General features: G+C 40.8%; 1 protein-coding gene across 1 annotated transcript in view; it reads left to right on the top strand.

Moving 5' to 3' along the window:
* The window catches only part of ADAMTSL3 (ADAMTS like 3), a 309,610-nt gene that overhangs the window by 171,863 nt on the left and 124,394 nt on the right, over positions 1-13,353 (top strand). Inside the window, exon 15 of the mRNA XM_068990959.1 lies at positions 7,428-7,717. Within this exon, the coding sequence (XP_068847060.1) occupies positions 7,428-7,717 (290 nt within the window). The remainder of the gene's footprint in view (positions 1-7,427; positions 7,718-13,353) is intronic.

Genomic DNA, 13,353 nt, shown 5'->3' with positions numbered 1-13,353 from the left:
AACTCTGTGTATTGAATCTCTTCGCTATTTTTAACATGTGATACTTCCCTCACCTTTTTGTGTTTTTTTTCCTCTATGTTTTGGATGCACATCTGCCCTTCAAACAACCGTTTACTGTCCTTACCATGAATGTATTTCCTACTAATTCATTTGGATTTTCTTCTGTCATAGAGCAAACTTTGCATTATTTTTGTATTTATTCAGCCTTTTCTCAACCAAGCCAGAGATTTTTTCCGGCCATGTTTTGAGTGTTCTGTTTGTTTTTGTCCTGCCTTGGTCTTCGTTTCTGTGAACAGGGCCTTCCTAGTTGCAGCGTGCAGGCTTCTCACTGCGGAGGACCCTCTGGTTGCGGAGCATGGGCTCTAGGGTGCAAGCGTCGGCAGTTGTGGCACACGGGCTTAGTTGCTCTATAGCATGTGGTTTCTTCCCAAACCGGAAATTGAACCCTAGTCCCCTACATTGGCACATGGATTCTTAACCACTGGACCACCATGGAAGTTCATGTTTTGACTTTCTTAATCTCTTCATTTATCTTTTGTTTTATAGAACATTTCCTTGAATTTTATTGTCATAAACTTTTAAGGAGATGCTGTAGCATTTCCTTCTGTTTCTGATAATATATTTTCCCAAAATATGCTTTCCTTTCACAGATATATGTTACATTCTTCTTTAATAGCAAAAAAATATTTTAGTGGATATTGGTGTTTGTTTATTCATTTTTGAAATCAGAAAAATAAATGCCCCAAAATAGTATTGTCAGATTTTCCTGGGCTCCTTTGATTGTCATCTTGGATGATCTCAAATTGCATCTCTCACCTATGATACTGCTGAGGCAGGGTAAAATAATGCCAGTAGCTACTATGTTATCTTTGATAAATTATCCTCAGTTTCCTCATCTGTACAATGGGAATAATAATAATACTTCCTGATGGGGTTGTTGCTATGAGTAAATGATAAAACATATGTGAAGTACATGGAACAATGTCTCACACAAATAACAATGTAATTAATGTTAGTTGTCATTTTTGTTGTAATTATTGAACTTTTCACTCTGACATCTCATTTAATCCCAACCTAACCCCATTAGGTTGGTACTATTACTGTTGCTATATAACAGGAAATTATTGCCTTTGTATTTGAATAGCATTTTGACTGGACATAATATTCTTGGGACCCCAACTCTCTCTCTCAAAACTTTTGTTCATCTTTTTCTGGTTTTGAATGTTGCTGAGTCTGAAGTCCACCTGACTTTATTCTTATAAGGGACTTGATTTTTGTACCTAGATGCTTATGGAATTCTTTTTTTCATCCTCAAAGTCTTATTTTTTAAGTATATTCATTTACATAAACTTAGTGCTTTAAGACTGGAGAAGGCAATGGCAACCCACTCCAGTACTCTTACCTGGGAAATCCCATGGACGGAGGAGTCTGGTAGGCTATAGTCCATGGGGTCACAAAGAGTCGGACATGACTGAGTGACTTCACTTTCACTTTTCACTTTCCTGCACTGGAGAAGGAAATGGCAACCCACTCTGGTATTCTTGCCTGGAGAGTCCCCGGGATGGGAGCCTGGTGGGCTGCCGTCTCTGGGGTCGCACAGAGTAGGACACGGCTGATGTGACTTAGCAGCAGCAGCAGCAACAGTGCTTTAAGACAGCACAAATGTATTATCTTACAGTTTGGTGGGTCAGAAACCAAATAGATTTAGCTGATTTCTATAGGTCCCACTAGGCTAAAATCACGGCATCTGTCAGCCTGATCTCTTCTCTGGAGGCCCAGGGTGGAAGCCACTTCCAGGCTCATTCAGGCAGTTGGCAGAGTGCAGATCCACGCAGTTGCAGAGCTGGGATCTGCATTTCCTCGCTGGCTCTTGGCCGGGGGCTGTTCCCGCTTCTGGAGGCCTCCTGCCTTCCTTGGCTCCTGGCCCTTCCGTCCCGGAGCCACAGCGGGTTGGGTGCCTCTCGTGCTCTCCCTCTCGCCTCGTGCTCTGCTGCATCTCTCTAACTCCAGCCAGAGGATTCTTTCTGTTTTTAAGGACTTGTGTGAGTAGCCCCACTGGGAAAACCGCCCTATCCTGAGGTCCATAAACTTAATCACATCTGCAGAATCCCTTTTGCCATGTAACAGCATATTCATATACTCTAGGGGTTAGGGTGTGGGCATCTTTAGGGAGGGCATTCTGCTGAAAGCTCGGAGTTTTTACGTTAATCATTTTGTATCACTTTTTCCTGGAAGACAGTGTAACCTTTCCAGGCTGTATTTTAGGCACATTTTTTGCATATTTTATTTATGAACTTTTTTTTCTGTTTCATGTGTTGAAACCTCTACTTGAAGAATCCAACTATCTTCAATATTGGATTCTCTCTCATTTTATCTCTAAAAACTGCATTAAAATCAATTTTAGAGAGATATAATTTACATACAAAATCTGTGTCTGTCTAAAGTGATGAGTTTAAACAGGTGGACACGAAACACAGAACCCCAGCCCCATTCTTGATACAGAACATCTCCATCACCCAGAAGCTTCCTTTGCAGCCCAGCCCTCCATTCACCCCTCTAACTGCTTTAAAACTTCTCTTTCTGTCTCTCAACACTGCATTCACTTCCAAGTCTTGCTTCTATATTATTAATTTGACCTTCAGCCGTGTTTCTTTTATTTTTTTCTCTTGGTTCTGAATTGTTAGTTTCTAATAATGTTTCACAGTTTGTTTCTTCAGCTCTGTAGTTTTCCATTTTATTCTGTGGTTTTATCATCTCCTGCCTAGGCTCTCTTATAAGTGAATTGTTCTTTTTTTTTATGTTTTGGGTTTTTGGCCTCAAGGCATGTGGCATTCCCTGACCAGGGATTGATCCTGCACCCTTTCATTGGAATACTAAGTCTTTTAATCACTGGACCGTTAGAGAGGTCCCTTGAATTGCTCTTTAAAAAAAAAATCTTTTCTGTTGTGGAGTTGGACACAACTGAGCATGCATGCATGCATTGTGCAAAGACAGGGAACATGCTCTGTTTCTCTGGTTGTTTTGCCCAGACATCACTTTTCAAATGCTTGTGTGCAGCTGTATGACTTTCTTTTCTTTAAAGAAAAAATTACTGTGTATGTGTTTGTGTGTGTGTGTGTGTGTGTGTGTGTGTATAGAGGGGGGGACAAAGACAAAGCAAGATTCAGAACTGCATGAACATGATAATGTCTTTTGTTTAAATAAAAAATAATGCATAGAAGAAAATCATACAGGATGATGCATACATTTTTGAGTTACCATGACTCCCCATCTCGCCTCCCCCAGATAACTCATGGATAATTTGGACAGTTCTGATATTTGTTTTTAAGAGGACACTTATAAGGATCTTTGAAAACCAACTTGATAGAATTCCCTGGTGGTCCGGTAGAACTCCAGACTTTCACTGTTGAAGGCTGGGGTTCGATCCCTGGTTGGGGAACGAAGATCCCACAAGCTAAGAAAAAAAGAAGATAACCAACTTGAAACATTTAGGACACCTGAAAAACGTCAAGTGTAACCATCATTTGCCCTGTTGGGAGTTAAGAGGGGTCTTCTCACTTACTCCACCTTCTCTCAGGATTCTGAATCTATGAGACGTAAGAGTCCAATCTGAATGAAAAAAAACTACTTCCCATTAAAACATAATCCCCAATTTTAGTTTATATTGTGAAGGAGAAAAGAGAAAAAATTAATGACCATAAAAGTATAGTATGCATATGGTTAGAAAGTTCAAGCCTTTAAAAGGTGCAAAATGAGAATGAACAAAGACAAATATCAGATATTAACATATATATATGGAATCTATAAAATGATATAGATGATCCTATTTGCAAAAGAAAAATAGAGACACAGATGTAGAGAACAACTGTATGGACACCAAAGCAGAAAGAATGGGGTGGGATGAATTGGGAGATTGGGATTGATGTATATACACTATTGATACTATATATAAAATAGAAAACTCATGAGAGCCTACTGTATAGCACAGGGAACTCTACTCAGTGCTCTGTGGTGACCTAACTGGGAAGGAAATTAAAAAAAAAAAATGAGGGGATACATGTATACGTATAGCTGGTTCACTGTGCTATACAGTAGAAACTAACACAACATTGTAAAGCAACTATCCTCCTATAAAAATTAATTTAAAAAAAAGCAACAAAATATAGTAAAAGCCTCCTTCTATAAACTCCAGTTCCCAGCTCTTGCAGTTACTTCCTGAAAAGAGAAATTATATATAAATCATCATAGATAACATAGAGGCTATAAATTTATACTGTTAGAAACAGATGTTAAACAACAAAGTGGTTCAAAATTGGGAAAGGAGTACAAGGCTGTATATTGTCACCCTGCTTATTTAACTTATATGCAGAGTACCTCATGAGAAATGCAGGGCTGGATGAATCATGAGCTGGAATCAAGAGTGCAGGGAGAAATATTAACAACCTCAGATATGCAGATGATACCACTCTAATGACAAAAAGTAAAGAGGAATTATAGAGCCTCTTGATGAAAGAGAGGGGAGTAAAAAAGCTGGCTTAAAATTCAACATTCAAAACACTAAGATCATGGCATCCAATCCCATTACTTCATGACAAATAGATGGGGAAAAGTGGGAAAAGTGACAGATTTTATTTTCTTGAGCTCCAAAATCACTATGGACGGTAACTGCAGCCATGAAATTATGACACTTGCTCCTTGAAAGAAAAGCTATGACAGACATTGTGTTAAAAAGCAGAGATCACTTTGCCAACAAAGGTCTGTATAGTCAAAACTATGGTTTTTCAAGTAGTCATGTACGGATGTGAGAGTTGGACCATAAAGAAGGCTGAGCATTGAAGAATTCATGCTTCTGAACTGTGGTGCTGGAGAGGACTCTTGAAAGTCCCTTGGACTGCAAGGAGATCAAACCAGTTAATCCTAAAGGAAAACAACCCTGAATATTCATTGGAAGAACTGATGCTAAAGCTTCAATACTTTGGTCACCTGATGCAAAGAGCCAACTTATTGGAAAAGATCCTGATGCTGGGAAAGATTGAGGGAAAGAGGAGAAGTGGGTGACAGAGGATGAGATGATTGGATGACATCACTGACTCCATGGAAATGAGTTTGAGCAAAGTCAGGGAGTTAGTGAAGGACAGGGAAGCCTGGCGTACTGCAGTTCATGGGGTTGCAAAGAGTGGGACATGACTTAGCAACTGAACAACAACAATATGTAATATATACACTATATAGGCATGTCTGTGTCCTTTTGTGTAGTTAGACAAAAGATCATAGCATATGATACTTATAGCATAAGACCACACACTTATTTCATTTAACAGCCTCCAAAAGGAGAATATTCCTTATCAATTCACATAGATTCACCTCCTTCTTTTCAATGACATCATCCTATTATTGAATACATTGTATGGATGTGTCTTCTTAATCAGTCTCCTTTCCAGTTTTCCCATGGGAAAACAGCAAGCACAGAAAAGAATAAAGATGCAAATATTTTATTGCTTCAGTACTACTCCATCCTAAGGAGCTGAGTCATGGAAAATGAGAATTAGAAAATAGTTTCCAAGTAACAATTTCCAACAAAACAAAATGAAAAAAGGGAGGTGTTATTGATATTTCTTTATTGTTCATGGAGAGCAATAATGTTTCAATTCTGCTGTGCTCTTGTGTATAACTGTGGTGAAGCCTCATGTAGAGAGAGATGCTTAGGTGATTCTTTACAACCAGCCTATTCTGAGATTTTAAACATTAAGCCTTGGAACTGTATTTGAAGCAAACAGCTCAGCAGCATTTTTTCTGAAGTTATTTAGTACAACATTTTCCTATGAATAGAGGTCTATTTTCACTTAAATTTAGGAAATCATACACGTCGTATCCACTCCCCTTGAGTATGTATGGTATGTGTTCATATATCATAGTTTTGGGGGAAATCTTTTGGTAAATAAACCTATTGAACATTATTGAAAACAGTGTTTTCCAGACTTACTCAATCACTGCTCTCTTTCCAGCTTATCACTTATTAATATCTCATGATGCAATTGTTGCTTCAGATTGTCTTAAAATTATATGTCCCAATGGAGTCTGTGTCTTAAATTCAATGCAGGAATCAGTAAACATTTTCTATAAAGAGCCAAATAATAAATACCTTAGGTTTTGCCAGCCAAACAGTCTATATTGCAAATCCTCAGACCTGGCACATAACACAAATGCAGCCATAAACAAGGCTGAACAAGTGACCATGACTGTATTCCAATAAATCTTTAGTTATGGACACACATTGAATTTTATGTCATTTTTACATGACACAAAGTATTATCCTTCCTTTTTCTCCCCATCTATTTAAAACTATGAAAATCATTCTTAGCAGGTAGGCTGTGCAGAAATAGGTGGACGGGATTTGACCTGTAGGCCAAAGGAGGACACCCTGTGATTTAGTGGATAAAGATTCAGGATAAGAAATACATGCTTTGTTCAGTCAGATTGGGCAACAGCTGTGATAGTTTCAAGAAAATTCAGAAGTTTTGTGTGTTGTTATATATTAAAATGTTGATGTTGTTTAGTTGGCTCAGTCATGTCCAACTCTTTGGGACCCAATAAACTGTAGCCCGCCAGGCTCCTCTGTTCATGGAATTCTCTAGGCAAGAATACTGGAGTGGGTTGCCATTTCCTTCTCCAGGGGCTCTTCCTGGACCAGGAATCAAACCTGTGTCTCCCACAATGACAGGCAGATTATTTGCCACTGAGCCACCAGGGAAGCCCATGTATTAAATAAAAAAGAATATTAAAGCTTCATCTACTTCATCTACTCTGCAGAAGGAGAAGGAAATGGCAACCCACTCCAGAATTCTTGCCTGGAGAATCCCATGGACAGAGGAGCCTGGTGGTCTACAGTCCATGGGGTTGCAAGAGTTGGACACAACTTAGTGACTAAACCACCACCACCACTCTGCAGAAAGCGTGCTATCCTACAGTTTTGCTGCTAAATATCAAGACATTTAAATAAAACTGCCTGTTAAGACAGGGTAAGCACCAAAATGATTTCTTGAATAAATACTGGTGAACATCTCCATGTTATAAAAGAACTCAGAGTAGAAATTATCTCTACACGATTTATTATGACCAAATCTTACAGAAAACCTTTTAACGATGATATGCAAAGGTCAGAGCACAGAATTTGAGTTAAATAAAATAGGTGCAAAAGTTCAGTGGATCTCTGGTAAAAGCTTCTTTCTGTTGCTGATGAGGTTGGAATGTTTGTCCATGACACATTTTCAGGCACCAACAAAAGGACAGCCTCTGAAACATATTGAGTCTCCTCTGAATGAAGTTACTTTTTTCCTTCATGTGTCACTCCCCCTTTGTGATCTCTTTGGACTGATGGCCCGTGTCCTCCCCTGCTCCGATCCCTGGGGCTCCCCGGTTGCCTGCAGGTTCGTTCCGGAGCCGTGGTCCACCTGCAGTGCCACATGTGGGCCAGGTGTTCAGGTGCGAGAGGTGAAGTGCCGCGTGCTCCTGACCTTCACGCAAACTGAGACCGAGCTGCCAGAGGAAGAGTGTGAGGGCCCCCGGCTGCCCACAGAGCGGCCCTGCCTCCTGCAGCCCTGTGATGAGAGCCCCGCTGCCCGAGAGCTGGCCGCCTCCCTGCAGGAGCAGGACAGTGAGACGACCTACGACTGGGAATACGCTGGCTTCACCCCCTGCACCGCCACCTGTTTGGGAGGTATTTGAACTTTTACTTAAGGGACAGCTGTGTCTGGCATTGCTGATGGTTTGAGAAATAGCAATACTAAATCGGTAAACCCTCATCTACAAACTAGCAGAAGTCCAAAGGAGGAGAAGTCATTTGAATAATTGAAAACTGTGCCTTTTCTTTCTTTTCATCATCATTATTTTAGAAAGATTAAGGACAGTGGGACTAGATCCTGTGTTCCTGTGTTCCTAAGCATCTGCCTAACTGAGATGGTTACCGAGGTCACCAATTAATAGAGAATAAATAGGAAAATGCAAGAAATGATTAGTTGAGGTAGTGTTGTGCATAAGTCAGAATTACAGAATGAATCAGCCTGGAACTCCCATATTGATGCTCTCTTGGTCAGAAGTTATCCTCAGAAAATAATTTAGGTTCATACTTGCACATTGAGCCAGAAACCAGTATGGAGCAAACTGATCACCATGATTTATGTGTGTGTACATGTGTGTACACATAGCCAGGGGCCCTGATAGGACTAGGAAGTGATCATATTGTCAGGTGGCCCCCTCAGGGTGGAAATTAGCCCCAAGGTGCTTCAAGCATTCCAGGATCCAAAAGGGAGTGAATGAGCAGAGGGAAGTCCAGACAGTCATTCTCTCTCTGCTGGAAGTAAAAGGACAGAAATAATCAGTGGGAAACCAAGATCCTCTAGTGACGTGAAGGGGACTCCTCTCTCAGGAATCCAGGCCCCTGACATCCTCTCACTGACTCCTGACTGTGCCTTCCAGTCAGCTGTCGTGGCTGAAGCTGGGGGCTAGAAGTGCTCTAATCAGACTTCCTGGTGATCCAGTTGTTAAGACCATGCACTTCCACTGCAAGGGGCATGGGTTTGATCCCAGGTCAGGGAACTATGATCCTACATGCCATGTGGCATGGTCAAAGAAAAAAGGGAAAAAAAAAAAAGAAGTGCTCTGACTTCAGTGCTAACCAGTGGTACGAAAGCTAAGGAAGCTGCTGCCTTAGGAGGCAGTTGGCTCAACAGCCTGTGCCACTCCTCCTGGCAGCCCTGCACCCTTTACTAAGCACTCCCCATTAAGTCTTAAGAACTCGTGTACCAGTCATTGTGCCCTGGCCTCTTCCCTAGGCAGGTGAAGTGCATTCTCCGTTCTTGCCATCCAGTCGCTGTTGACTTGAGGTATCTGTCTTTCTCTTTCCTGTGTAGTTCAACCTGTAAATCCACCTATCCTGGACACCAGCCCATCAGTAAACCCAGGTGAAATGGTGTGTGCTTTACCCCTAGGCCTCAGTTAGCTACTGTCTTTCATATGGTGGTACCCCTGTGCAATTAGGAAAAGAACTGTTATCTGCCTCCGGATTCTCTCTCTCTCTTGCTTGCTTTTCTCCCTGCTTCCTAGAAGCCCACCTCAACTAGCCAGGAGTTTTAGCCTGCTTCACCCAACACTAAATGTCGGCTGTGTCTCTTCCCTCCCAGGAATTGAAGTCTCACTTTCCTGCTCACTTTCATGTCTGCTTTGGCCCAAACCTCTGGGTTCAGGGTCCTGGACATGTCTTCTGTCATATCTCGGGAGCCTTAAGACTGATATGCCCTTCATAATCTGGGAACTGGTACTTTCCAGATGAGTCAGGGGAAGCCCTCCAGAGATAGTCATGCTTGCTTGCATGCCTGCTCAGTCAGTTGTGTCTGACTCTTTGTGACCACATGGACTGTAGCCTGCCAGGTTCCTCAGTCTATGGGATTTCCCAGATAAGAATACTGGAATGGGTTGCCATGCCCTTCTCCAGGGGATCTTTCAGACCCAGGGATTGAACCTGAGTCTCTTATGTCTCCTGCCTTGGCCGGCAGGGAAATGGCAATCCACCTCAGTATTCTTGCCTAAAGAATTCCATGGACAGAGGAGCCAGGTGGGCTGCTGTTCATGGGGTCTCAAAGAGTCAGACATGACTGAATGACTACACTTTCTTCACCACTAGCACCACCTGGGAAGCCCCCAGCTATTGCTTGCATACTTCTAAATCTACTGTATTAATCTCAGGCTTTTGAATACTGCCATTGATAGAATTAGCCTTGCATCTAGAACTCTGTCATCCTTGACTTCAGTTTTTTCCTGACCGAGAAGTCCATCCAGATGGGAAAGCATGGCATGTTGGGTCCTTGGAACTTAACAGACCACATAGAGTTGCCCAAGGAAAACTGACCAGATGAATTCTAATTCAGTTGAGAGAGTCTAATTGACCTCATTTTTGGAGCCTGATGCCAAAATGTTCGTATCTGCTGTGTTCCCAGTGCCCACCAAGATGGCCCTGGGTTCCACCTCCAGGAGGCGTGGACCCCCTGGCATGATTTTCTGCTTTTTTGGTAACAACTTTATTAAGATATAATTCACATACCACAATTAATATATCTGAAGTATACAACGTGGTGTTTTTTGGTATATTCACAACGTTGTGTACACATCGTCACAATCTTCTTTTAGCACTGATATATTTGGCTGCATTGGGTCTCACTTGTGCCATGTGTGATCTTTCATGCAGAACGCAGACTCTTCTGATTGCAGCACACAGGCTTAGTTGCCCAATCGGGGGTTGAACTCGTTTCCCTTGCATTGCAAGATGGATTCTTAACCACTGGACCACCAGGGAAGACCCCATCAGAACAATTTTAGAACACTTTGACCCCAAAAGAACCCTGTACCCTTAAGAGATCACCCTCCCCATTTCCTCTCAAACCACCATTTTCCTGCTACCAGCAACCTCTCACAACTACTAATCTACTTTTTATTTCTTCTGGACGTTTCATATAAATGGAATCACACAATAAGCAATCTTTGTGACCACCTTCTTTCATTAGTGTGCTCTCAAGGTTCATCCATGTTGCAACATAAGTCAGCACTTCGTTTCTTTTTAGGTTTGAATACTATTCCATTGTATGGATATGTCCATATTTATCCATTCATCAGTTAGAATTTAGTTTATTCGCATGTCTTGGATACTATGCCTAAAACTGCTCTGAACATTCATGTACACATTGTGTGGATATACATCTTCATTTCCCTTGGATATACAGTTAGGAATAGTAAAATGATCTCTGCATCTGTTTAAGGCATACAAGTTTCGTGAAACTTGACCAGTTCAATTTATCCTTTTTGGCACTGTGGGCCTTCGGCCAGCTGTGAGGAGAGAAAGGCCTTGCACATGTTAGAAGTGCATTTCAGTACTCACACGGTGTCCATTTGTTTCTGACATCCTCTTGTATAACTGGAACACATTTTGCAAATTTTAACAGGGCTCAGCTTGCTAATCTTTCAACTCTCAGTTAAACAGAATTTAGCCTTGTGAGGCTATCCTGTGTTGTGTAATTCAGGATAACATCATTAGATGAACCTTGCATGCCCATGAACCCAAATGGTATGGCTAGGGAAGCTGAGAGTCAGAGTGTATCACACAGTCCAAAATAGAGACTGGACGACTTCTTTATTGAAGGGTTGAACTGTAAGTGCTTATAGTAAGATTCTTCACTTTGCAAAAAGCAATGGTTTAATTTCTTGGGTTCAGGCTTAAATTTTCTTAATGTTTTTAATTTCTTGAGTTCAAGCTTAAAATTTCATTTTAAATGTGTAACTCAATTTTGTTGAATACTTGGAATGCTTGGAGGGTTATATAATCCTCTAAATGCAGGAAACTGAACACCTGCTCTGTGCTAGACTCTATGCTCTCCACTCGGTTCCAGGCTCAGTACCATGATATAGAATGAAGGCACGGTCCTTGTCCTGAGGGAGCACAGCTCTCAGTTATGTTGGCTTTACTGTCCCTACTGCATTACTTACAGGCAGTGACACTTGCCTCTCTGTAATCCATTTTAATGTGGTTTTAGAGGCTCAGCCTCTGCAAGCCCACTTATGTGTGGTTTTGAATGTGGATTTTAACCCTCATCCTGAATAACAGGGAGGTTAAGTCTGCAATGACTGGAAACCACAGGAAAATAAAATTTCCACAGGCATGCAGTTATTTATTCAGCATTCCTGTTTCTGGTAGAAAAATAAGATAGGCAAGTGATAAATTTTAAAAAAGATAAACCTCTGATTCCCATCCTGATATTGTATATTTGTATAGTCTTAACTTGCCTTTACAACATACAGGAAATAAAAGTAGATCAATTTGTTGTAATCATTGATGTTTAAGAATCTTTTACAAGTCTGCTTTCATACTGGAGTGGCAACAATTCTTTCTCAATTCCCCAAAGTACAAAGAATGCTGACATACTCAATTTCCAGTCTCTAGAGTGTATGGAAGTATATGGTATACAGCATTATGTTATGTGTGTATGTACATCCTGAAAGTTATGCTTACCTTTCAAATACCCACTGATAAGGTTTTGTAATTTATACACTATCAACATGGGCTTCCCAGGTGGCACTAGTGGTAAAGAATCCACCCGCAGTGCAGGAGACATAAGAGATGCAGGTTCGATCCCTTGGTGGGGAAGATCCCCTGGAGGGGAAATGGCAACCCACTCCAGTAATCTTGCCTGGAGATTCCCATGGACAGAGGAGCCTGGAAGGCTATAGTCCATGGGGTCGCAAAGAGTCGGATACGATGACTGAACATACACACATGCACACGATAAACATTCCTCACTGACATTTTCTCTTGTGTCTTATGTTATTTGTTGCATTTATGACCTTTCATCTCTCCCTTAGTGTTTTCTAAAATCACCGGCTAGTAGCATAGACATGAACTTTGGCCTCATTTTGAACCATAGTTCTGCCCCTCCCTTTGGCTAGTTGTTTAAATTTGCAGAGGTTTATTTTTGTAAAATGAGAAGAGCCACACCTACATTATTAGGATTAATGAAAGGATTAAATATGATTCTTAAGCAAGATTATGTTGGAGAAGTGTTTAATCACTGTGCCTGACACATGTGTGTTATAAATGTTGGTGGGATAATAGAAGAGTTTATAATATAAGTTTATAATATAGTTTATAATATAAGAAGTTATTCATCTTAGAATATTGTTTTTTCCTTTTAAAAGAAAATGGACTAAATTGCTGAACCCCTTAATGCATCTAACTGTGCCAAGTGTATTCTTTGAATTCCTCAAGTAAATCATCATCTGCAGTTAATGATGATTTTCTCTTTCAATAGTTGTTTATCATGTTTAGGTTTTATCTCTTATTGCATTGCCCAAAATTGCAAGAACAATAGTAAATAAGGTAGATGATGCCAACTTTGCCTTGGTCTTGACAGTAGCAGGAATCTCTTATTGTTTCATTTGAAAACAACATCCTACAAATATTTATTGTGTGTTTTTTTGTGCAAGGTGCTGACCTAATAATACAGACAAATAGTTCCCACCTCTGCAACTCAGATCTAAAGGGGGAAATGTGTTCATCGCATAATCACACACACATATGTTTAAACTTACAGCTGGTTATTGCAGCTACAAAAAAGTATATATGGTTGGGACTTGCCTGGCAGTCCAGTGGTTAAGAATCTGCACTTCCATCACAGGGGGCAGAGGTTCGATCACTGGTCAAGGAACTAAGATCCCACATGCCGTGTGGTGTGACCAAAAAATAACTAGAAACAAATTTTAAAAAGAAGCATATGATGCCATGAAAGTACATAATAGGAGGAATTTGACCTA

This window comes from Capricornis sumatraensis, chromosome 19, assembly GCF_032405125.1.
Source record: "Capricornis sumatraensis isolate serow.1 chromosome 19, serow.2, whole genome shotgun sequence".
Taxonomy (NCBI): domain Eukaryota; kingdom Metazoa; phylum Chordata; class Mammalia; order Artiodactyla; family Bovidae; genus Capricornis; species Capricornis sumatraensis.
The sequence above is the reverse complement of the archived record's forward strand: the minus strand, read 5'-3'. Positions and strand labels throughout refer to the sequence as shown.